This window comes from Castor canadensis, chromosome 19 (genome assembly GCF_047511655.1).
Source record: "Castor canadensis chromosome 19, mCasCan1.hap1v2, whole genome shotgun sequence".
Lineage (NCBI taxonomy): Eukaryota > Metazoa > Chordata > Mammalia > Rodentia > Castoridae > Castor > Castor canadensis.
The window spans coordinates 33,345,380-33,368,501 of NC_133404.1; the positions used below are offsets into that span (position 1 = coordinate 33,345,380).

The following is a 23,122-nucleotide window of genomic DNA, read 5'->3' on the forward strand; positions in this document are numbered from 1 at the left end:
CAAATATAAGGGGCTATTTTTTTTCCTGGAAAATCCATTTTTAATTAAAAGGAGGATTAGGTGAATGGGGGTGGCTTACTATATCAGTGTGGCACTTCCTAAACCATAGATAAACCATTAACTTTAGCTTCCCCCCACCCACACACCCAAATGAAACAGGCAAATACACTAGTCTACCTTTGAAGAAACTACCTTTGAAGAAACAACTGAAGACCCCAGCAGCTCAGCGAGAGCTTGTAGGGGCTCTTCTCCATGGAAAGACAGTGAGTGGGGACAGCCAAACAGGTTTCAGATATCAAATAATATTTTAATTTCTGAATACTTTCAATTTTCCTTGGAATATAACACACAAAGACTCGACCAAACAGTTCAGTTATTATAACTTTTACAGTATACAGAAATGTTGCACTTAAAAAAAAACCTTCAGTTTTTTTTAAAACACAAACTGTAAACTCTAAGATACTGAATCAATCACGTTACCTATAAGTGCCAACAGTGTTATTTTGTCATGCTGATTTCAATGGTATTTTTTAAAAAGGGAAAATATCAACAATTATAATACAAAGGGCTTGCAAATATACAAACAGATATAGGATTTTCATAACAATTCAGGAACTAAGTGGGGACCCAATTCAAATTACAAAAGTTCACGTTTTATTCAAACCTCAGCATGTGTCTTGGACACATTCCTTGGCTGCCAATAAATTCCACAGTTCATTCTCTTTCTTAAAATATTTTTAAAAAGCTAGGTTTGTCATGGTGTCTTGGGAGGGAGGGCAGGGTAGGGGAAGTTAAGTGTTGTGTGGTTCCTCCAGTTTGCTAATTAGTGTGCTCAACTTCACCTACAATTTTTGGTCACCACTTGTAAGTGCGTTTCCATCATCTTTGAGTTGCCTTTTAAAGTTTTATGTCTTCCTATGATATTTTCATGGACTCAGTTTTAATTCTTGCAGAACATATATTTTAATGATACACAGTTTTTTAAGAAGCCAAGATTATATCAAAACTTATTATAGAACCACAGAATAAACTGGTTTGGAACCAGAAAAGTACAAAAAAGAACAGCTAGAGGTACATAGACACAGGACAATTAATAATTTGGAAAAAAAAAGACTTACTTTCTCCATTCTGCTAATTTTCTCCCAATCTCCTTAAATGCACTTTTAGCAATATTTTTCAAAAAATTACCAAAAAGAAAAAGACTAATTTCCTTTTTATACAAAAATGATAAGTAGCAAGTTGTTCTGACCGACACAGGAGTTTTTTTTTTTTAATGCATTCTGTAAAAGTTCATTTGACAGTCTTTTTTTTTTTTTTTGAAATTCACAGTCCATTAAATTCTTCCCCTCTCTTCTTTTAGCAAACTTGTAACATCTTTTATATCCTTTCTTAACAGAAGGAAATTAAGCAAACAAACCAGTCTTTTGCCTTTTCTTTCTCTGTTTCACTCCCCCTTCTTATTTTTATTTATTTATTTATTGAATTGCCATATACGGCCAGTTAAAACTGCTGCCGGACAGTAACATATCTCGGATGAGGGTTTCGATGGGGGTTTTACCTACCAAACGGACGAAAAACAATTGCTCTATGACTGAGGAGGAGACCGTGCGGAGGGAAGGGAGGCGAAGCAAGAGTTTTCCGAATCTTGTTGGCTGGTTGGGATACTGGCTCCTAACGTATTCTTCCAAAGCACACTGGGACTTTTCCTGTAAGCTTTCCACATGGGCTACATCAGACAGACCACAGGCATCTGGAAGAAAGTTTAAAAAAAAAAAGGAGAAGGAGAAGAATTCAGTCATCAGATTAAGAGGTTTGAAATGGGTCACATGAGGTATGTGCACAGAGCTCTGTCAAACTGCTCCAACCAGAGTTGGAGCAAATGCTTATGCACTGAAAACTTAAAAGGGGTGTGTGTGTGTGTGTGTGTGTGTGTGAGAGAGAGAGAGAGAGAGAGAGAGAGAGAGAGAGAGAGAGAGAGAAAGGGAGAGAGAGAAAGCATGAGGTGGGTCTGGAGTGTTTGCTTTAAAATAAAACACACTTGGTGTGTTACAGGCTTTCATTACCCCAGTCCTCAGGATAGGTCAGTAGGAGGCCCAAGCAAAGTGCTTTGGGTGTAGCTGACCCAAGTCAGTACATAGACAGACAAACAGACAAAACCAAAACTGCCAGAGCTCCTCCCCTTCATCCTCTGTAAATAATACTTTGTCTTATAATTATATAGGGATGGGGGGGCTAACAACCTGGCTCAGCCTGGAGTAATGGCGCCCACGACCCAGCCTCAGATTCTCCCCAAAGAGGGCGACTCATTTTTCTCCAGTCTTTGAAACTGATTTAAGTGGTCCTTTAAAACTGATCTTGTCAGTTTAACCTATTGAAGAGCAGTCATGCAAACTGTGATCTCTCTGTTCATTTGAGCTGTTTCTTCCCCCCCTTTTCTTCTCTCTCCCTTTTCTCCCACCCCCTTTTATTTTTAAAAACCCAGGTCCCTCTAAGACGCATTGCCTTTCCCTGTTATCTTCAGCACAACACTTTTCTTTTTCTGATACGTGAAAATACAATAAGTGCCTTTGAAATGAGAGGCTTCTTGGTGAAGGCGGTTCAGGTTGTGACCTGACCTTTTGGGGCTCCCCAGACAAGACTGGGGTTAACACATGCACATTGTGAATCGTTAAAACAGATATTCGAAAACAGCCACCACCACCTCCACCCCTAAAACCAGGATACACATGCAACCTCCTCCACTGTGTGTCTAGGACTCTTCATGACTACAGAATGCATAGGTATCTGTGAGCAGGAATTAAAAGATCTGTTTGTCTAGCACGCCTTCCCTCCACACTGTGTGTGTCTCCTTCTGAATCAGATAACAGGGACCTTTAACTCTTTGTGAGGTGATCTGCATTCTCCACACAGACCTCCACATTTTGCAAATAGTAATAAATTAAACTGTTAGGACAGTATCAGGCATTTCTTGTCTTGAAAGACCAAGGGTAAGGGGAAGAACTAACAAGGATATCAAGAAATTAACAACCACCTCCAACATCTGAGAACGTGGGGTGGGTGCCAGGTTGTGGGAAGGGAGGTGAAGGTGCCTGTGGGATAGAGGACTTTCCTGCCTCTATATTTGCATCAGGCAAACATTCTAGACAGAACAGACTAATGGAGAAAAATATTCCAGATCCGACCCTCTGCATAAGTCTCTTCTCTGCTCAAACACTGCCCTCTAATCCATTACCTAAGGACTTCCAAAGGCAGGATTTGGGGCAGCTGTGTGTGAGTGGGTTGAGTGAGTGAGTATATGAAAAACAGCAACATACAAAAGACAGTGGGTTGAGGACTCAGAACCTGCAATAGATTCATCTAATGCCTTGGTTCCCCAGACTTCTCTCTAACAATAAAGCCACAACTTTGAACCTCCTTTTTGTCTGCCACCTAAACTACATATTTTTCCTAGTTTCCTGATTATGAGTTTAAAAAACTGCAGTGGGTGACTAGGTTCCAAACCCTGCCAATGTCCAAATGTTTATTAATCTTAATTGGGAACCCCTTTCCCTTCTCTGCCATGACAAAGGGATCAGCTGACAACTTAGTACAAGAATGTGAAGGGGGGGGTGTAATTTCCACCCACCTGGGCTTTGGTGAACTCAGCCTGCAGGCAGCCAAAAGGCTCAGGTGTGGCCCGAAATGGAAAGCCAGACACTTTCAAAAATCATTTGGCCTCAAGAGTTAATTAATATCAGATCTATTACTCACACAGGTTAAACTACATGCAAACTAATTAGATTTCATAATGCAGTCAATGATGGTTTTATTTCTTCAGCAACATTCAGAGCCAGCCTAAGTTGGCATACACTTTAGGTTGCTTGAAAATTGCCTGAAGTATTTGCCTGGGCAGGGGAAGCAAGAGGTCAGAGTCTACAACCCCAGCAGATAAAGTGAGATTATCCTGGTCCCTTTTTCTCCTCTTGCCCCTTTCTGACAGCTCTTTCCCCTTTTCCTGGCAGTCTGCATTATTTTAATAGGAATATGATTTTGAAAATTGGTGCCCTCAGGTTGCTTTTGCCTGGAGCTCCAACTCCTACTGAGTTCACAGGCAAACTTTTCCCCTGCAAGGGCTAACTTTCTCCTGCAGGGAGGATGCCAGGACTGATCCAGTGCCCAGGGGCATCTCCTACAGGCCCAGCTAGGGTGCCAGAGAAAACCTAGGGCTTGAGGAGATTCTCTGGAGACCAACGAGGCCCAGAAGTCCTGGGCTCAGGGAAGAAGCAGGAGAGAGCATCCCAGTCTTACTAATGCAGATGGGGAAGAGGCCTGAGAGGCTGCTGCCCTATGGCTCATTTTGGGAGTCTGTGTTTGGAAGGATCCTTTCTGCAACTCAGCCTCCTCTTCTGGCCAGGTCAGGCCTGGTGGTGCCCAGAAGCTCTACAAAGTGCCCACTTCTAGCTGCCCTCCCTACTTTGGCCTTTCAGGGGGGAGATTGAGCTTGCCCTGGGGACTTCCAAATTCTCTGGGCCCTAACTCTGCACTTGGGAGTCCCTGGGCATAAGAGGACAGGGCTTCTTCCTACCTGAGGTGAACAGGACTATGGCCTTGAGGCAGCTGTACTCGGCTGAGTCGACGTGCAGTGCCTTGAGTTTCTCCACTTGTTCTTGGAAGATCCGTATGTGGTCCATAAAGGCGACCACCCGGTCGGCGGACATGGGCGAAGCGTGCAGGCCAGCAGCGGCCAGGAGCGGGGCGACATGGAGGGGCATGGAGCACTGCGCCGCATTCAACACGAACAGCTCGCTCCAGGTGAGGCGAAGCAGGGCCACCTGGTCCGTGATCTGCAGGTCAGGGAAGAAGGGGATGTTCCGGGCCCACTCGACGGCGCTGAAGAGCATCCGTGCGGCCAGTTCGCAAATGTTCTCGATGCCCATGATGTTGTTAGGCTGCATGCACTGGCTGCCGAAGCGGGACGTGGGATAGGGCTCGGCGCGAAGCAGCAGAGAAATATATCCGGACAGGTATGAATGGCAGTTGAGGGGGTCCCCGTTGGTCAGCGCGAACTGCCCATGGGTCGGCTGGGTTGGTGGCATCCTGCCCCTCTGCACCGCTGCGGGGAGGAAAGGAGACACTCTGCAGTTAATGACCAACTTCAGTCCCCAGGTCCCCCAGCAGGGTCTGCCCCAGCTCGATCCCAACCTGTCCTAGGCCCAGAACATCGCAAGAGCCAGGCAGACCTGCCACAGACCGAGGAGTCGCCGGGCTCCCAGCACCACTCCTCTCAAATCAACCACCAGGCAAGCTCTGACGGCCAGAACTGCACACTTGCCTGGGAAGCCCTCTTGGGCTGGTCCGCCGAGGACCCGGAATTGGCCACTTTGCCCGAGGGTCCCCGGCGCTGTGGGCGGGATAGAGCATTCTGGGGGCATCTTTCTACTTTACTGCTAAACAGCTGATATTTCTTATTGATTGGAGGAGAGGGAGCGGGAGGGGCAAGTCTAGGGGGAGGGTGAGACGCTCTTGCAAAAGACACAAGGGTTTACCCCAGATGGCCAGTGGCTACCCCGGAACCACTGTTCCCAAGCCTTTCAGCCCAGCCCCAGCCTGGAGGGCAACCCCCGGCAAGAGACGAACAGAGTGAGGTCTGGCGTCTGCCTAATCAGTGTGCTCAGAAAAGGAAAGACCGAGGGAGAGGGAGGAGGGAAAGAGGCCGGCCAAGGCGAGAGGAAGCCAAGGAGAGGCAGGGAACCGGCGGCAAGCGCCAGTGGAGCCTGGGCAGGGCCGGGGAAGACCAGGGAAAGCCGGTGAGGCTCGGGCTGGGGCTGTTATCTGACTCCGGACCAGGAGAGTCGCTCTCGCAGAAACACAAAGAAAGCCCGGCGTTGGCTTGTCCCAACCCGGAGCCCGCGCCCCGGCGCCGAGCGCGCCATTGGCAGAACACTGCTCACGGCGCTTGGCGAATTTTATATCACAAAGACCCAACTCGCGCAGAGCGAAAGCAGCGGCCCAAGGCCCCTCGCCCACCCTTTCCTACTGCCTAGAGCGCTCTCTCTCTTCGTTTCAAAAGTGAAAGGAAAAAGAAAAACAGAGGTATTTTTTTAGCAGAATGTTAATTCACGGAGGGTCACATGAGCGCTGCCCAAGCGGCGGCGTTAATACGGCGAAGTGCATAAAATTGCCATTTGTAATTTGAACCTTCTGTACAAAAGTACAATCTCAGGTTTTTTTTTTTCAGAGGGTGGGGGCTGGGAGAGGGAAGGGGAGGAGGAACATATGTTGAACATGCAGGAAAAACAAGGAGAGGGCGAGCGAGCGCGAGAGAGAGCTTTAAAATAACAACAAACAGCACCCCATCCTTTGCAGGAAGGTGAACTCGAATGAACTCGTAATCAATGCAAAGAAAATGAAAACAGACCGAAGAGAGAGTAGATAAGGCAACCAGTTTGCCAAAGCATGCGGATTTGGGGGTCTGGGTTCCAGTGCAGAACTCGCTTCTAGTATAAAACCCCTTCTGGCTGCAATGCGAAGAGAAGAGCTTGGGGCTTCTGCGTCCTTACCCACAGCAGGCTAGCCAAACGTACCCAGGGCCCCGGGACCCCAGGCGAAGGGGGTAGAAATGAGAGGCCGATACCTTCCCGTCTCATGCCCACTTTGAGGCACTTTTTGAGGCGGCAGTACTGGCACTGGTTGCGGTGGTGCTGGTCGATGGGACAGTTCCGGTTGGCGCGGCACGTGTAACTCAGGTTCCTCCGCACGCTGCGCTTGAAGAAGCTCTTGCAGCCCTCGCACGTGAACTGGCCGTAGTGCTTGCCGCTGGATTTGTCCCCGCACACCACGCACTCGATGTGCTGCTGCTGTTGCTGTTTGTCGCCGCCCGGGCCGCCAGGGCCTCCCTGGCCACCAGCCGCTGTCTGGGCCGGCGTGCTGGCCGGGCCCCCTTGGCCCGGAGTCTGTGGCGTGTGCGGGGCGCCAGGCGGCGGGCCGGGCACGGGCGGCGCCTGCGAGGCCTGGCTGCCCTGAGAGCCGGGCACTTCGTCCTGGGGGTCGCGCCACGTGCTGACTACCATTGCCATATCTATGGGGGCCGCGTCCGGACTTCCTGCTCCCCTGGCTGCGGGCGGCGGCGGGGCTGCGGCGGCTCCCGGGTCTCGGGCTCCGGCGCGCCGCCTTTTGTGTGTGCGAGGGTGCGAGAGGGCGCGGGAGGGCGCCCCGGGTGGCTCAGGGCTAGTTGATTGAGGTTGGTTAGTTTTTCCTGTTTTGTTTTTGCTTTTGCAAAGTTTTGTCGATTGCTTGTCTGGCCCGGTGTGTTTGTTTTGTTTGTTTCCCTCGGCTCAGCTTTGTTGGTTTCGGGGGGCTTTCCGTCGAGGGGGAGGGGAAGGGAACAGGGGAGAGCGAGTGGGAGCAGAACGTGGAGAGAGGGAGGGGAGGGAGAGCTGCAAGTCGATTGTCTGGCTTCAAGACAGAAGTAGGAGGCAAAAAAAAAAAAAAAATTCTCTCCAAAGATCTCGCTCGCTCTCACTCTCCCTCCCTCTCTCGTTCACTCTCGCTCTCAGATCTGGTGTGCAGCCGAGGAGTTGGAGGAGGAGGAGGAGGAGGAGGAGGAGGAGGAGGACAAGGACGAGGAGGAGGAGGACGAGGAGGAGGAAGAGGAGGAGGAGAAGGAGGAGTAGGAGAAGGAGAGGCGACTGTCCGGGGGCCAAGTCCAGGGCAGCCCACAGTCAGCCATTCAGGAAAGCCATCGAAATCAGGAGGACTCGGAGAGCGGAGGCGCCGAGCGCGGGCGCGCCCAGGGAGCCAGGCAGGCCGGGGCGGAGGCCGGCGGCCGGCCGAGTGGCCAGAGCGCTTCCCGGGTCCGGGGGAATCAGCATGAAAGTGGTCCGCGTCCGGCGCTGCGCGGCGTCGTCCTGGCGCTGGGCCGCCGCCGCCGCCGCCTGCCCGGGCGCCCGGCGCGCGCCTCGCTCGTTCCGGCCGCCGCCGCTCGCTGTCGCTTGGTGGAGGCCGCTCGCTGCTCCCTGCGGGCCGCCCGGGCCGCCGCCGCCACCGGAGCCGCCGCTGAAGTCGCCGGGTCGGGCCCGGAGCCGCCGCGTCTAGCGCCGCCGCCGCCGATGAAGTCGCTGCTGCCGCTGCTGCCGCCACCGGAGCCGCTGCTGCTGCTGCTGCTGCCGCCGCCGCCTCACACACATAGGGAAAGAGTCAACTCGCCGGCGGCGGGGGAGAAATGATAAAAGAGAGAAAGGAGGGCAGATCACCACCTAGAAGCACATCCTTCGTGCGCAGAGGGGGGAGAAAAAGACGGAGAGAAAGAATGAAAGAGGGGAAAAAAGGCAGCACGGCACCGGGAGAAAGGAGGCAACTCGGGGAGAGGAGGAGGAGGAGGAGAAGAAAACACACACGCGCGCACGCACGCACACACCGCGGAGAGAAAAGAACAGAGAATCAAAGTGATCAAATATGCTAAAAAGGGGGGCGCGGGAGGGAATGCGATTTATAGGCGCCGGGGCTGGCAGAAGTGGCTTCTCCGCGATCAGCTCACTGAGCTCTCTATATAGTGAACTTTGACACGACTGCTGCAACTTAGCGCACGTTGCTATGGCGACGGCGCGCCTTATAAGGCAGCAGCCGGGGTTGGCCTGGCCAGGCGCGCGCGCGCCGCCCCCTTGCCGTCATTGGCCGGAGCGCGGCGGCCCCGCCATGGCGGCCGCGGGAGCAGCCCGGTCCTAGCGCGAGCGGCGTCGGGACCGCAGCACGGGGCGCGCGAGGGGACGAAGGGGGGCGGGGACCGGGTGGCCGCGCCGCCCCTGTCGCCGAGCGGGGGATGGGCCCGAGCCAGCCTCGGGAGCGCGGCCCCCGCTCGCCCAGCACCCCGAACCCGAGGTTTCCGCCCCAGCGGGGAGATGAGCGCGGCGCGCACACACAACGCCTCTTAAAGGCTCCGCAAGAAGCTTGGGATGGAATCGAGGACTTCGCCTCTCGCAACTTGGCGATACCACGAACCCTCCGCTCGCGCACCACCAGGGACTCCAGGCGCATGTCGGTGCCTACAATGCCAAAGAAACAGAAAAGTTCCCCGCTTTCTTTGCCGAGAGGAAAGGAGTGGAGAGAGCAAGGTGCCGCGAACTGAGCGTGCAGGCGTTTTCCAAACGAACGATTTGGCCAAATCCGGGTGATGGCAAACCCATCTCTTAATCAACTCTCATCACTTGCTCGGTTTGATAGCTCTTTTTTGTTTTTGTTTTTGTTTTATGGGGGAAAGGACTCGTTCAATATCTCTTTTCCTTGTAGGGTTAATATTTCTTAGTTTGTGGCCTGACATTTTAATTGCTCAAATAAAGCATGTCTCGGGTGCTGAGAAGCAGAAGTAGTCTTCATCTCATTGTCATGACGCAATTAAAATAAATTTCCCTCAACTTTACTCTCTCCCGTTGCATTTAGCTAACTGGCAAGCCAATGTCTTGCCACACAGCCAGTCGTGGTAAGAGGGAAGAAGACCATTCTATCTGCTGATGGACAACCGGAGGCAGCCGCTCAGCCTTCCTGTGCACACCCTCTGTACACACATGTAAGCCCACATATATCAATGCACATTTGTCAGTGTACACAAAGACTATGCTTCTAGGTCGTAGTTGAGTACAGACTTCATTGTTCTTCAAGTTCTCTTTAAGCATTCATATAGTCATTAAAACACACCCAGAGATTCTGTCCCAAATTGGAAATGATAGTAGTACAACTCACAAGAGTCACACACAAGCCAGATTCTGCCTGGGGAGAATCACTGCAAAAAGAATAACTTCATAGCCTATGCCATTCTGCTCATCGTAACTAAAATTACTGATACGGTTGTGTCTTTGAATTCCAGATGTTTGGTTTTAAACATTAAACGCACAGAACTGCTCTCCAGAACACACTATATTCCATTCCGTGACTTTGCTGTTTGATTATGACCAGTTAGTAGATTATGATTATTCCACATTATACAACTAAACTATATTTCCAGCAGAGACACTTACACCAAGAAAAAACATAAATCCACAAGCCAACCAGGTTTAACAACAATTAGAATATTTTTCCTAAAACATGTTAGCTACAGAAAAAAAAAAAAAGAACACCCTAAAGAATAAATTGATGACTTCACAAAAGCATCCTTGGTAGCTCATAAAATTGACAAGATACAGTTATTTAAAAAAATAAACCACACATAATCATTGACGTGTGTAGATTGCATTTTGCCTTCAGTTCCTTTTCCACATACAGGCAGAACACAAGGCAAGGACTACATGAGCATATGGGCAGAGAGGGGCTGGTTTTTTAGGAAGGAAAAAAAATCCTCTTTAAGTTTCACCCTTCAAGCCCCCTTGCTCTCTTTTTCTCCGCTGAAATCATGTATTTCACCAAAGCTTCAGGTGCTGGGATTATTTGAATGTTTTAAGAAATAATAATCTATAATGGGAACTGAACTATCATAAACCTGAGAATAAGATTGACACAGAATGAAACCAGGTTGAGAACTTCGCATTGGTTAGAGACACAATATAACTTTCTCCTAAAGAGAACAAGAAAAGTAGAAAAGAAATCATTTCAGAGGACAAGATTTTGTGGAGGGTTTTCCCCCTTGTTCAACTTGTATGATTTGAGGAATTACCTAATGCTGCGGAAGTCAGAAGATTGGGACAAGCTCAGCATATAGTGGTGCTGATGTCGAAATGGGAAATCTAATGTATATTTCCAATTCAACTTAATAGAAGATGCAAATAATTGTTTAAAGGGAAATTTTAACCTTGCTTCTTGAGTGGGAATACCTGCAGAGCAAGATCACTTTTTACACACATGTGAAGGGATGATTTTGAGGAGGAAGAACATCATTCAGAGATTTTGGGCATTTGGAGGCTATGATGGCCTTTTATTGAAAATGAAGAATTTCCAAAGTGTCTCTCCTACAGAGTTGGAGCCAGGTAGGCATAGGGTCACAAGGCTGCCACGAAGTCAGAGACATTTCACGCTGTATTTTAGGGCTCACTCAGTTTTGGAAATGCTGTTTAAAAGAGGGAAAATGTCACCATATGAATTGTAGTTAATTTTACTGAATAGAAGAAGAGACATAACTGTGAAGAAAAAAGACAGAAATATTTTTAAATGTCTTCTTCAAAGATGCTCATTTTTGCCTTGACTCTAACATTTAAAAAACTCTCAAACTAAAAGATAAAATGTATGTATGTATGTAAGTATATATATATTATTTAAAAAGCATCCTGCCCAGCCTTTTATTGCAGATGTAAATTTTATTTTAATAAGAGGAATGGCAAGCTTTAATTTAGCTGATGAAAGTTGGAAAAACATTTGTCTTAATCTGGAAAAAAAAACCCATACACCGTGGAGTATGATTTTCTCACAGAAAGTAGCCTGATGGTCTGTAATTCTTTACAGATTAAATCACAATATGAATACAGACCCCAGCAAATGAAGAGTTTAACTCTGAACTCCGGGGAAACCAGTCCCATCCACCAGGATTCATTGAATTCCTCCTTTCCCTCAATCTAGTCCGTGTGTGTTTTTTCTCTTCCACCACACTGGAGCTCTATGAATAGGGAAAGGGGCTTCCATTGTGTCTCTCTGAACTTCCAAGTCAATGCAATTTTTAACCACTGGCTTGTGGTACTTTGAAAATCACCAGGGGCTGTCAGAGTTGGGTCCTCTGAAAAATTTACAGTGCTAAATCAGAGCATATGCTGGGAGGGAAAAAATTGCTTAAGATTGGAGCAAGTACAGTATCTGTCTGCCCCCTAGTGTAAGAGTCCTCGCTGCCTAAAATTCAACTTGAAAAGCAGCTCTTAAAGGAAACGACTTTGGGCTCACGTAGGCATAGGAGAATGAAACTTCTGTACATTTTAATCTGAATAATTCTTCAGGATTTAAAATTAATTGGCTTTGGTTTGCTTGGACTGTACTCGGATCTTGTCGCCTCTACGTTTCCCGAGTCACTGGTGAATAGGTGATGGTTTTTTTTTTTTTTTGAACTGGGTTTATGTGAGTCCCCCTCACCCTCACCCCCTCCTCTTTTTTTTTTTTTTTTTTTTCTGTCTCTGTCGTCTCTCTCGCTGCCTTTTTAAAAATGAGGAACCGTTCCTTGAACATTTTGGACAGAGCACAGAATTGCTTCTTAAGTCAGCCCGGCGCGGTTGCAATAGACAGCAAAAAGGTAAACGTTTGCCTGAAATCCGCACGCCAGCTCCACCACCCTGCCCGATGGTGAGTACCCTTCTCGTCGCGATTCTCCTCTTAGCTTAACCGAGCGCTCGCCTTCCCTTCCCGAGCCCCAGCCGAGGGCGCCGGGCAAGGCTCTCCTCCCTCCCTCCCTGCCTCCCTGGCTGTCACTTGCACAAGGTTGCAAAATGCAGCGCAGAGGCAAATCGAACAGTAAATTCTGATACTTAGTGAGAACCTAGCAGCTCCTTTGCTTAGCACACCGAGTCGTCTGCTGCTTGGAAAACCAGGCTGATCAGACTGGTTTTCAGTTTGGTCTGTAGAAGGAAATCAGTTTGAGGAGACAGGACCAGGAGATGGGAGGCATCGCAGTCTTTAGGCTTCGGTTTAATCATATTTTGGCAGCTTTGCAATTGTATTTTCCCCCTCTCCCCCCCTCTCCCACCTCTCCTACCACACACATGTAATAAAATATGGCAATTGACTCTCTGTCCCCCCTTCCCCAAACCCCTTAAGCCGCAATCCTAGGCATTTCATATACGTTAGCAAACCCATTTTCTGAAAAGCCCCAAGTCATCCCCAACCCCGCACAGCACAAGGAGAAAAGTGAGAAAGGAGAGAAAGAGGAAAAAAAATACTGTAAGTAAACATACCAAAACCATATTTGCCTTGTTCAAGGTCCCAAACCGCTTGCATCTTCCTTCTAAACTGGAATAACTCTCCTTTAGTTTGGCGGGTGAAATAAACGCTTTGTTGGCCCCCTGAAAAGATGTGACTTTGATAATTAAAGAGAATCTCCTCCTCGGTGTTTATCTAAGCGATTGTGCAAACTGATAAAAAGTAGGCACTAGCCTGCAGGGAAAAAGAGGAAGGGTGAAGGGAGAGATCTTCCACCTCAAGGAAGTGCTTCCCCATGTATTAGACGCTCTCAGTCTTGGAAAACCCTGCACAGTAACTTTAGAGAGACAAGATTTCAGGGAGCTTTGTACATAGCTGCTGAAGAATGCAAGCCTCGCCTTTAAGAAAAAAATCCCCAAACCGTAGGTAGGAGATGTCTGGAGTGATCCTTGTCTCTCATCTCATTCCTTAGAAGGAAGAGTGCGTTGTTACACCTTGTTTGGGGCTGGAAAGACGAGACTTTAAAAACACCCGTCCAATTGAAAAAAAAAAAAATCTCCCAACTTAATGAGTTTAGTCGGAGGCTGGAGCAAACGGCTGAGCCTCAGCAGAAAACCGCCAACAACTCTAGGCAATATTGCAAAGCAAGACGACCCGAGGCACAGCCAAATTCCACTGTTTGGGGTCGAGAGGGATGGAGGCTAATCCTAAAGCAAGTTGGAAAAAAAAAAAACAGAGGTGGGAGAGGAGGGGGAAAAGCAGCAGCAGCCTCAGAGAGACTGGCAGACAAGCTTCTCTTACCCTGTGGATCAAAGACAGAACTTGAAACAGGAGGGCAACATTTTTTCCTAGGAATCTATTGGAATCCTCATTTTCTACTTTTAACTCAAGTCCCCCCAAGTGATTTTTTTTCCTTCTCCCCTGTGGATTAGTGACTCCCTCCCCCTTCTTGTGCCCATTCTAGAACTTTTCTGAAGAAGAAATCTATTTCTTTTTGGGGGGAGGGGTTCCCCATTTCATGCCTTTATATAATGAATGCTTAATTCACCCCCTCCTTTAATTACTCCCCAAAATGAATAAAGGAAGCAGGAATACAATAACTAGCAAAAATTGATAATAAACCTGGCTGCCTCTTGCAGTTTAATACAGTTTAACTAATGGATTTTTTTTGTTTTGTTTTAAGAGAAGAATAATGGGGGAAACACGGATCTTTTATTTTAGGAAACTGTTATGGTAAGATGTATGTCAGACTTGACAAATGGAACTAACTCGCTCCTCGGCTGCTTCTTGTCCTTGTCTTAAACAGGAATTAAGTTAAACACAGTGCTGAATGTTAATTACATGTTTACTGGCTAATGAAAATTACAAATGGTTTTGCCACCTCAAACAATGATGAAAACTCTGAAGACACTGTAATTATATACTTTGAGGGAAATAACTCAGAATATTGATCATAAGAAGTGTAAATCTTTTTTTAACTATTCATTAATACCATAAATATGGGCTACAGAAGTTTTTCCTTGCGGTTTGTCTCATCACTTAAATTGAGTGGATGGCTGGTGAGGTTTCTCTGGGGAGGTGGTGAACTCGTTCTCTTAGTAGAAGGAGGACACTTGTGTAACTCAAGGGTGCCCCCTCCCTTTCGCCCTGCCCCCTTCAACCCTACTGAAGGTCGAGGGATCATTGAACAAGGAGGCCAGGCTCAGGGCAGGTGAAGGTGATCCCAGCCTGGCCTCTCTCCTCCCCTCCTCTGCCCTCTTTTCTCCTCCTTCTCCCTCCTCCCTTTTTTTGCCAGGTCTGATCTATGATTGCCTTCTCCAGCCTAGGTACCTGTGTGACATTCTGGGTTCCCAAAGGAGGACCAATTAGACCAGGAAACTCACCACCACTCAGAAATGCAGCTCTGACAACTTCTCTCCCTCAGAGGTGGCTAGGGCAGTTCAAGGCCAAAGATGAAGAAAAAAAGAAAAGTTGGGTATAGAGGTGGCTGTTGGGTAAGGTGGCACAGATGGCTGAACCAGGGTGGGTTTCCCTGGGTTTAGGAATAATTTTTCTGTTGTCGTTTTCTTTTAAGTTTGGCCAGATTTGGAGTAATGGCAGTCACTCCAATCTTGGAGGTCAAAGGTGAGGGCTGCACTAACCCTAAAAGGCTGGCCTTCCCTGGCCACAAGGCCAAGGGGGCAGGAAAATGGTGGATTGCTCACTGAACTGCTTGGCTCTTCAGAGGGGGCTCTTGTGAAACCCGCCTGCGGGGGGCACAGCACCAAGCGCAGGTTAAAGTGGAATATTGGACTTTTTTTTTTTAAGTGCCCAAGGCTTGTGGGACTGGAGTCTTCTTTTTTCCTGAGAATTCCCAAGGCGCTGGTCTTTGTCTTAGAAGGAATGGAGTTTCTGAATGGTGTGAAAGGGACAGAGAGGGTCGCTTCAAATCGATTTTACTTGTCCTTTCTGTCTTTTCGGATCAACGCCCTTCAATGGGCACAGAGGTGCTCTTTCAACCAAAAACTTGTGCTACATTTTCTGCCTGTATTGGTGCTAAATACAATAAGCATTGGGCAGATTTTTTTTCTTTGCTCTCCAAAGCAAGAAAGCACCCTAATTAAATTGTTTTATATGGACAGTCAAGACGGACCAATTAAGTATGCATTAGTATAAAGATATAGTCTGCAGATAAGGAGGTTTAGAAAACCATGTGTAGGACAAGGCTAGGGCGTTAGCGTTTGGGAGGGGTGACTGGACACAGCAAGGTCGCCTCACCTTCCTTTTTCGGTCCAAGGGAAATTGCAAGGCCCAGGTTCCAGGTGAGAGGGGAGCAGGCCAGCTAACAGGTGGGCAATAACGTTGGAGACCTTCAGGCCTGCTCCTGAAAGAGCAGTGGAGCTCGAGGGGTGGCCATTCCTTCTATTATATATTTCTCAGGCAATGTAGCAGTGTGAAGTGGCAGGTCCCCTAGGGCACGCAGGGACCATGCGGTGCCCCACTTGGCGTCAGGACCACTTTCCGGTGTCCCAGGTCCAGCGTTCCGCTCTATAATAAGTAGTGTGCGCCCACCCAGGGGAGGGTCAGGAGTTGCTGCCATGGCCCAGAAATGGTCGCAGCCCTCTTGGCAGCCAAGAGCCGGGCAGGAGGCCTCCTCGCAACAGCTCCTAGCTAAGCGCCTTTTCGCTTCTACGGAAAGGGAAGTCTCAACGAGGAAAGTAAAGTTCCCACCCGACGCCATCCGGCCCGAGGGGTGGGTGTTGAGGACAAGAAGCTGGCTTAGGGGAAAGGCCGGGGGTCGCAGAAAGGGTAGCAATCAGAATTGGTCCTAGCTCAGCCGGCGATCTGGCCTTTTCCAGCCCCTTCTCTGCCCTCGGAGGTGTGGGCGGGCGGAGAGCATCATCACGCCCCAAGGAAGGCTACGACCCCCGAACAGCGGCTGGGGCCTCCCCGCGTGGCAGCGCAGGGTTGTGATAGGTGGTCCGGGGCCGCCAGGGCGAGAATGCGGAGCGCAGCCTGGAGAAGGGTTCAGGGGGCGCCCAGGGCGTCCCAGGCGGGATGGGGGGCGCGGGGTGGGGGAGAGGGAGGAGTGGGGACGAGGATCGGAGCCTGGGGAAGTGGCTGAATGTCAAAAGTAAAAAGGTTGAAAAGGCAATTTTCCAGGCGCGGTTTGTCCCCCCCTCCCCCCAGAACGGGCTGCACAGGCAGTAAATCAGCGGCCAGGGGCGAGGGCGGGAGCAGCCCCCTCGGTGGGCTCGGCGCCGCCCCGCCCGGACCGTGCACACCTCCCGGTGGGCCGGAATCGATCCCGAGCCTAGCTGAGGATGTCACCGCACTAAATATTTACTGATCACACACAAATAGCCAGGGCTCGAACGATTTTCCTCTGTAAGGAGAGCGCGGAGAGAAGGGTAAATCATTTTATTAGTGTGGATAAAGCCCAGAGCACACTCTGGGCTGGAGTGTTTTAAGATGTGTCTTCAACGGGATGAAAAGAGTTAGGGGAATCGATACGGAGTGATTAGAAGCCCCCGGGGTGACAAAGGGGGACAGGGCTTTCAGGGATTTGGTGGAGCTGGAAGGGGGGGAGCAAGCCTCGAGGGGGGCGACTCTACCACTGTCTGGGAGCTCCCAGCGCAGGCCTCGGTCCTCTGTCCTCGACGGGAGATGCCAAGGCGCAGCAAGCGCCAGGATTCCGCCGCCGCCCGACTTCGCTGGGCCCTCACTGGGTGAGGGCTGCGCGGGCCGCCGCAGGGCCGTGGGCTGCGGAGCCACGGGCTCCACGACGCGAGTGGCAGTGGCCAAGTGGCCACGGGAGTTGAAAACAGGTGTGGTGCAGGGACGCAGTCAAGTTCCCCGCCACACGATCTCTCCAGGCAGCCTGGATAGCAAAGATGTAACGGAAAATGGGCTGCTTTCTCCTCCTGGCATTTCTGGGGCGCCTCCCAGCTACAACTTCCCTGAACTTTCTCCTTGATAAATCTCTGCCTCTCCCTCTGTGTTAGGATTTCTAAAGACATATTGGTCCAGCCCCACTAAGGGCTTTTCCGATCACCTATCTTGTGTTGAGGGCGGCCGCCAGAAGCCACACGGCAAGTGGATTCCAGGCTAGCGGCTCCTGGGCAGGTGGAACGAAGTCTCCTGGTGAGGATCAAGGCAGGAGGCAGGGTGACACCCACTAATGAAGCCCCAGGACGTCTCCATTCTCTCCCAGGCGGGGAAATCGGCTTTGGGGGTATCAGGCCACACTCTAGCCATTGGAACCCGTCTGTGGCCCTACTGCTGGGTGCAGTGAGCGAAAGTGGCCGAGGTGTAAAGTCTTGTAGGCTTGCTGAAGTTCGCAAGGCTTTTGTGGGGTGGGGTGGGTGGGGATTTGCTGGAAGGGAGAGAGACAACTCCTTCTCAAACCCAAGCAGCAAAGACCTGGCGCGAAAATGGCATTTCACTTCTGGAAGCGCGAGTCTCACTCGCTACTGAGAACAAACCTTGAGGTTCGAAACAGCTGCAAATAATCAAATAGGGACTAATTTCTGGGGAAAAGGAGGGGCAGAAGGTGAGGAAAGAAGAGAATCATTTTCGCTTCTTCATCCTTTTCCCGCTCCTGACCTTTTCTTAAAAAAAATGCTATTCCTAAAGAAACTGATGACTACCTACATGTATGTTCTTTATGTGTGCAAGCATGTATGCATTTAGAAAGGTTCAACCCCACGCCCTCTCCCCCCCATTGCTCGGATTTTCTTGGCAGCTTGAGGGGTTTAGTTCAGGCTGTCTTCTTTGGCACTTCGGTGCAACAGGAAATATAGCTGCAGATCCAATTAGCGTTTTCCAGAGGGGAGGGTTTTTTTTTGTTTTGTTTTGTTTTGTTTTTTGTTGTTTTAAGTGGATTCAAGCGATGTGTTCAGGTGTGAAGCGATCAGTGCCTTCCTAGGTAATCCTGGGATTCCTGCATTAGAAGCTATCAAGTAGCGCTGACCTGGACGGGTATCAGGAGCTCGGGCTCCATTAACCCTTCTTTGGTTTTGGTCAGAGAGAAGGTTAACTACACAAATCTATCAAAAGGAACTGAATTAAAAGGATGCAAGGAAGCGAGGAAAGAAGGGAGGAAGGGAGAGAAAGAGGAAGGAAGAAGGAAGGAAGGAAGGAAAGAAGGAAGGGAAGGAAAGGAGAGAAGAAAGAAGGGAAGAAGAAGGGAGGGAGGAAGGAAGGAAGGGAAGGAAAGGAGAGAAGAAAGGGAAGGAAGAAGGGAGGGAGGGAGGGAGGAAGAAAGGAAGGAAGGAAGGAAAAAAAAACGCACTCTAGCTGCTAGGGGCTAGAGCTCTCTGCCTCTCTGTGGACATCCCCCCACCTCCACCCTTCCTATGCAAACGGGGTTTCCATTCAGAAAGACAACAGTGTCATCTATCACCGCAGCACACTCCATGAAGATGGACTTTAGGGAATAGGGGGGAAAAAAGGTGTCGTGAAAAAAATTTTTTTTCCTATTTAACTGACCACCCAGTTCACTTAAAAATATTTCTAACTTGTGTATAACTGGTATTGTATAAGGAAATTAAAACAAAACCAAAACCCAACACATAGTTTACCTCTTTTGATTTAAGCAAAAGCTAATTTAGAATCTTGTCAGTAGCCAAATTATAGCCATAAAGCCCGGATGAGATTAGAAAATATATTCTGCTGGCTTCAAGCCTGGTGGCATTTTAATGTGTTCTAATATGATAGACATGTGCACGAAGGTGTATGCATATGGGTGTGTGTGTATATATTCTTGCAGTGTTAGAAGTCCCTTGATGGATTAAAGGTTCATATACTGTAGTACTAGATAAGGTTGTCACTCATGTGTACAATTCTAGAAGGCTGCCAGAAGTAATGCAGAAAGAGTTTTGAATGAGCTCCTTGGAATCACTGTTGTTGAATTACAAGCTGAAGTAACTTAGTAATAGCAAAGGTTTTGTGGCTTACAAAATCACAGGAAGACACTTCAAAGTAAAAACATCAGCTTTCCAGCTTGGTAGCTTTGGCAGGGCATTTACACAAAAGGTGAGCATCCTTTGCCTGATATATTGATTTCAAAATTCAGGGATATGCTACTCTATTTTTTAGCTTTCAGTGAATTGAAGAATTAAAAGAATAGGCTACAGAGGATAACATAAGCTTTTCTGTCCATTTAATCAAGTCTGATGTGGGATATGCATGCTTTTGATATTAATATTATATTGAAAAGCAACTCCTGGTGAGAAAGTTCTAAAGCTATTTAAAGCCATCTGGACAGCAGTTCTTATTTGGAAGTGGACAAAGTAAGGAATGAAATCTTTTAAATGACAGTTAATTTTTGATATGTCAGAAAGAAGCCTTCATCAAATGGTATCAAGTGCCAGTCACTTGAATGTGAAGGCAAATATCCAGATAACTTAATATTGTTAATTCACTGCACAAAGTGTGCATCAAGAAAATACAAGCTGAGCAACAAACGGGAATTAATTTGATTTAAATTTCTTTTACCCAAAACTCAAGGTGAGTTTCAGAGGTTTTAGAAGTTGCTGATAATTTTTTTTTAAATCCCACTTTCAATATAAAGGACATAATTTGAGAGTAAGTAGATGGCCAAAGACACATGTACTGCTGTAATAGAGAAACATTCCGTATGGATTTAGAAAACATTTGATTAATTATGCTATCAACTTCTTTCTTTTCTTAAAAGGCTGATTTCCTGAAATATTAGAGGTGTGTGTTAAAAATAAACAAAGAACTTTGGTATAAACTTAAGAGGAGGTTTAAAAAAAACATTATATTTAGTTTCCTGACACTCAGAAGTGTTAGCTAAGAATTTATAAACTATACTGCTTGAGAAAATTTACATTGGTCTTTATGTTTTGAGTATAGGGCAGAGAAAGGTAATTTTCCATCTATTCTAATTTATTATAAATTAATCAGTCATATTTAAGAGATTCCTATGTACTTGACTATGGTAAATTGACTGAGATGATGCCACTGTAAATAGTTAAAGTAAAACTAAAAACATGAAAGGAAGGGATATTGACTTCAGTGAAGTGTTATCTTGGGTATTTTTTGACAGGACCACATCACCTCACATATCAAGAAAAAGAAAGAGTTGGGGAACATAATTTCTATGTAGACTCAATGTTAATAACTTACTTATTTACTCCCCAAGACATGTTCTAATTTTCCATTTTATATATTCTTTGTTGCCATATTATCAAGACATTAAAAAGAAACTAGTCTTGTGAAATTTCAGCAGTGAGGGATTTTAAAAGTTATTTTTCTACAGTCTCTTCTGAGTGATAAAGACATAGGCATTACTCTTGATTTTCTTTCATGTAATTTTGACTAATTTAATGGCTTTTAAAATAATCTACTATGTTGCAAAAGTCTACATTGTATATAAAAAGAAAACAAATTCAAAGGCATCAGATCTTTTTTAGGATGAGTAATTGAATGTTTAGTTACTGAAGAGCTTCTATTTCACCCCCCCAGGTTCTATTAAAAACCAATACCTAAACCTGTTCTTCATTCTTAGCAAGTCTTAAAATTGCAACCAACTTGACTGTGGCTGAATATTTAATATAAGAGTCTGTGACTCTCTTTTCTTGTTTACCCTGGAAATGTCTTTAATTTGTGTTTTATGCTTACGTACTTTAAAAAGCATTACTCAGTGTGCTAGAATTATCCACCCTCCTTTAAAAACCAGTGAATAAAAATTCTAATTATAGAAAAGAGGTGTGATGTTTACTCTGTAGTTTCAGTAACATGCAAAGTTTTCTTAATAAACTAGAAGAAATTCTATCTTAGATAAATTAAAATAGGGCAGTAGTAGGGTATGCCTTTTTATGCATGTCCTTTTGCTCTCTCTTACACTTGGTACTAAGGTTTTTGCCTTCACACATTATTGTTAGCAGTACAATTAAAAAATTCAAATAGTCTTGTCTTTATAGATGAATGCAGCATTTCCTTGAATATAATATTCATTTTTGTTCAAATCTATGTGTCCAGAAAATAATTAAGTAATGTTCTTCAAGATACACCCTCCTCCAACTATCAAAAAACAAAAACATTACATATGTTAGCTAATGAGAGAAAAAAAATTTGGGATTCAGTATGTTAGAAATATAGGTACATTTTTTTTTTTAAACCATTGAACTCCTAATAAGGTTTTGTTTCATCTTATCTATTTACCAAGATAGAACACTTGTGTTTTATATTTAGTTTTTGACTTTTAAATTAAGTTGTAAAAGCACATCATTGTAGGCTTTTCGAAGTAAAGGGAGGTTTGAAAAATAAGCCTCCCAGATAAAAGAGAGAAATAAGTGACAGGGCATGATGGCTTGACTCAGCTTTTAGGGATATTACAATACTTTTTCTTTTAAATTCACTATATCATGCTTTTTCACTGAGTGCAAAATAAGGCAATAATGCAAGAGTGGAAAAAAAAAAAGATTCTCTTCCATTCTTTTCCACCCCAAGCCCAAACAAGAAACCTAACAAAACCTAATTCCTATTCCTCCTCCCCCAAAGAAAACTTTTACCATTTTGGGAAAGTTTCTGTGTAATTGTGGGTTTTGCCAAGGTATCCAGGTGGTCAGTTTTTAAAAGAAGCAGCAGTGGAAGGAGGCAGACTTTGGAGTTAGACTCTAGAGACCAACCACTTAGAGGTAAACTTGGGAAAACAGCTGTTGAAAGTGAACCTCTCCTTTCCAAAGGCAGGACAGTAAAAGCTATCTGATAGGACCAATTTTCTTCTTTTCTAAGGCATTTCTAACTTTTATGATTCCCCCCTCCTTCTTTTACTATCTGTCTTTGTGCCTCCAGGGCCAGTGAAAGAGCAGGGCAGATTCTAGATTGCTTTCAGAGTTTGCTTCTCTGATGATGGATTATCACGTCAATTTAAACGGCATAGGATTAATTTGTTTCAATGATTTCTCTTTAGGCTGAATGCCAGCCGTTTTTCTATCTCTTCCCTTGCTCTTGCTCTTCAGAACAACAACGACCAAAAGAGAAGAGAAGAGGGGAGAGAGAGAGAAAGAGAGAGAGAAAAAGAGAGAGAGAGAGAGAGACATTGAGAGAAGGCCTTCTTTCCATATTCTAAATTGAGCAACAATAATAGAAATAGACAAGTTAGCTGTAAAGTTGCAACACAGTTATAGGTTTGAGTGTTTTTATCTCTGCCTAAGAGGCTGGAACATACAGTCAGTCACATTAAAATAAAATTGGTCTTAACATTTATTCAATAAATACTTGTCTTGTAGATAATCCAGTGCCGAGTACTTTTGACACATAAGGGCTTAATTTGTCTTGGATAACAAGTTATTAGTATGGCACATTTAAACTTGCCACCTACAATAAGGTTATTGAGATCTAGAACAAACTCAAATGATCATTGTGAAAAATAGTTTGTGTAAGGGAGGGAGACATTTTTGAGAATGTGTATCTTTATCATACACAGGCATGCACACATGTTTGTGCATGTGCACATGCATGTATCTCTAGATCACATATGACAAATAACTTCAGTGAAGTTCAAAAAAATTCCAGCCATTATGCAGATGTATCTGACCTTTCCAAAATAAGAATGTGTCAGAGAATTTTCTCTTTTGAAAGATTTCCAAAGCCCACAAGGAAAATGCTGTTTAACTCTACTGTATTCTTTGTGAAACCAAACCCATTATGAGGCTGAAAAATGGCACCAAAAAGCACTTAGGTGCAATCCAAAATCAAACACCTCCTCCACATTTTTCACCTCCACTAAATTTGCAGCCAGCTAGGGCATGCCATTTAAAGAATAAAGGCAATTTAAGTGAAATAATCTATCCCTAAAGTGATTATTTTATTT

General features: G+C 46.4%; 1 protein-coding gene and 1 long non-coding RNA gene across 22 annotated transcripts in view; one reads left to right on the top strand and one right to left on the bottom strand.

Annotated features, from left to right (window-relative positions):
- Positions 1-286: 286 nt before the first annotated feature.
- Nr2f2 (nuclear receptor subfamily 2 group F member 2) lies at positions 287-13,588 on the bottom strand. Of its 5 annotated transcripts, none has more exons than XM_020179967.2 (3): positions 6,614-7,868; positions 4,565-5,092; positions 287-1,750 (listed from the first exon to the last, which is right to left on the bottom strand). In XM_020179967.2, exons 1-3 carry the CDS (start codon positions 7,053-7,055, stop codon positions 1,476-1,478), a joined length of 1,245 nt encoding a protein of 414 aa, XP_020035556.1. In that variant the 5' UTR covers positions 7,056-7,868; the 3' UTR covers positions 287-1,475. The 5 variants fall into 5 exon arrangements, with proteins under 5 accessions (XP_020035556.1, XP_020035557.1, XP_073917824.1 ...); XM_020179968.2 differs by lacking the exon at positions 6,614-7,868 and adding an exon at positions 12,834-13,588 and having other exon boundaries at positions 1,240-1,750; XM_074061723.1 differs by lacking the exon at positions 6,614-7,868 and adding an exon at positions 6,540-6,563 and having other exon boundaries at positions 1,240-1,750.
- The window catches only part of LOC109679274 (uncharacterized), a 114,099-nt gene continuing 102,269 nt past the window's right edge, over positions 11,293-23,122 (top strand). For 3 of the 17 annotated variants that reach the window (XR_012443928.1, XR_012443931.1, XR_012443933.1), the window contains exon 1: positions 11,296-12,225. This is a non-coding gene — a long non-coding RNA (uncharacterized lncRNA). Of the gene's footprint in view, positions 12,226-23,122 lie in introns of all 17 variants that reach the window. The other 14 variants (XR_012443935.1, XR_012443938.1, XR_012443940.1 and 11 more) reach the window with 9 other exon arrangements.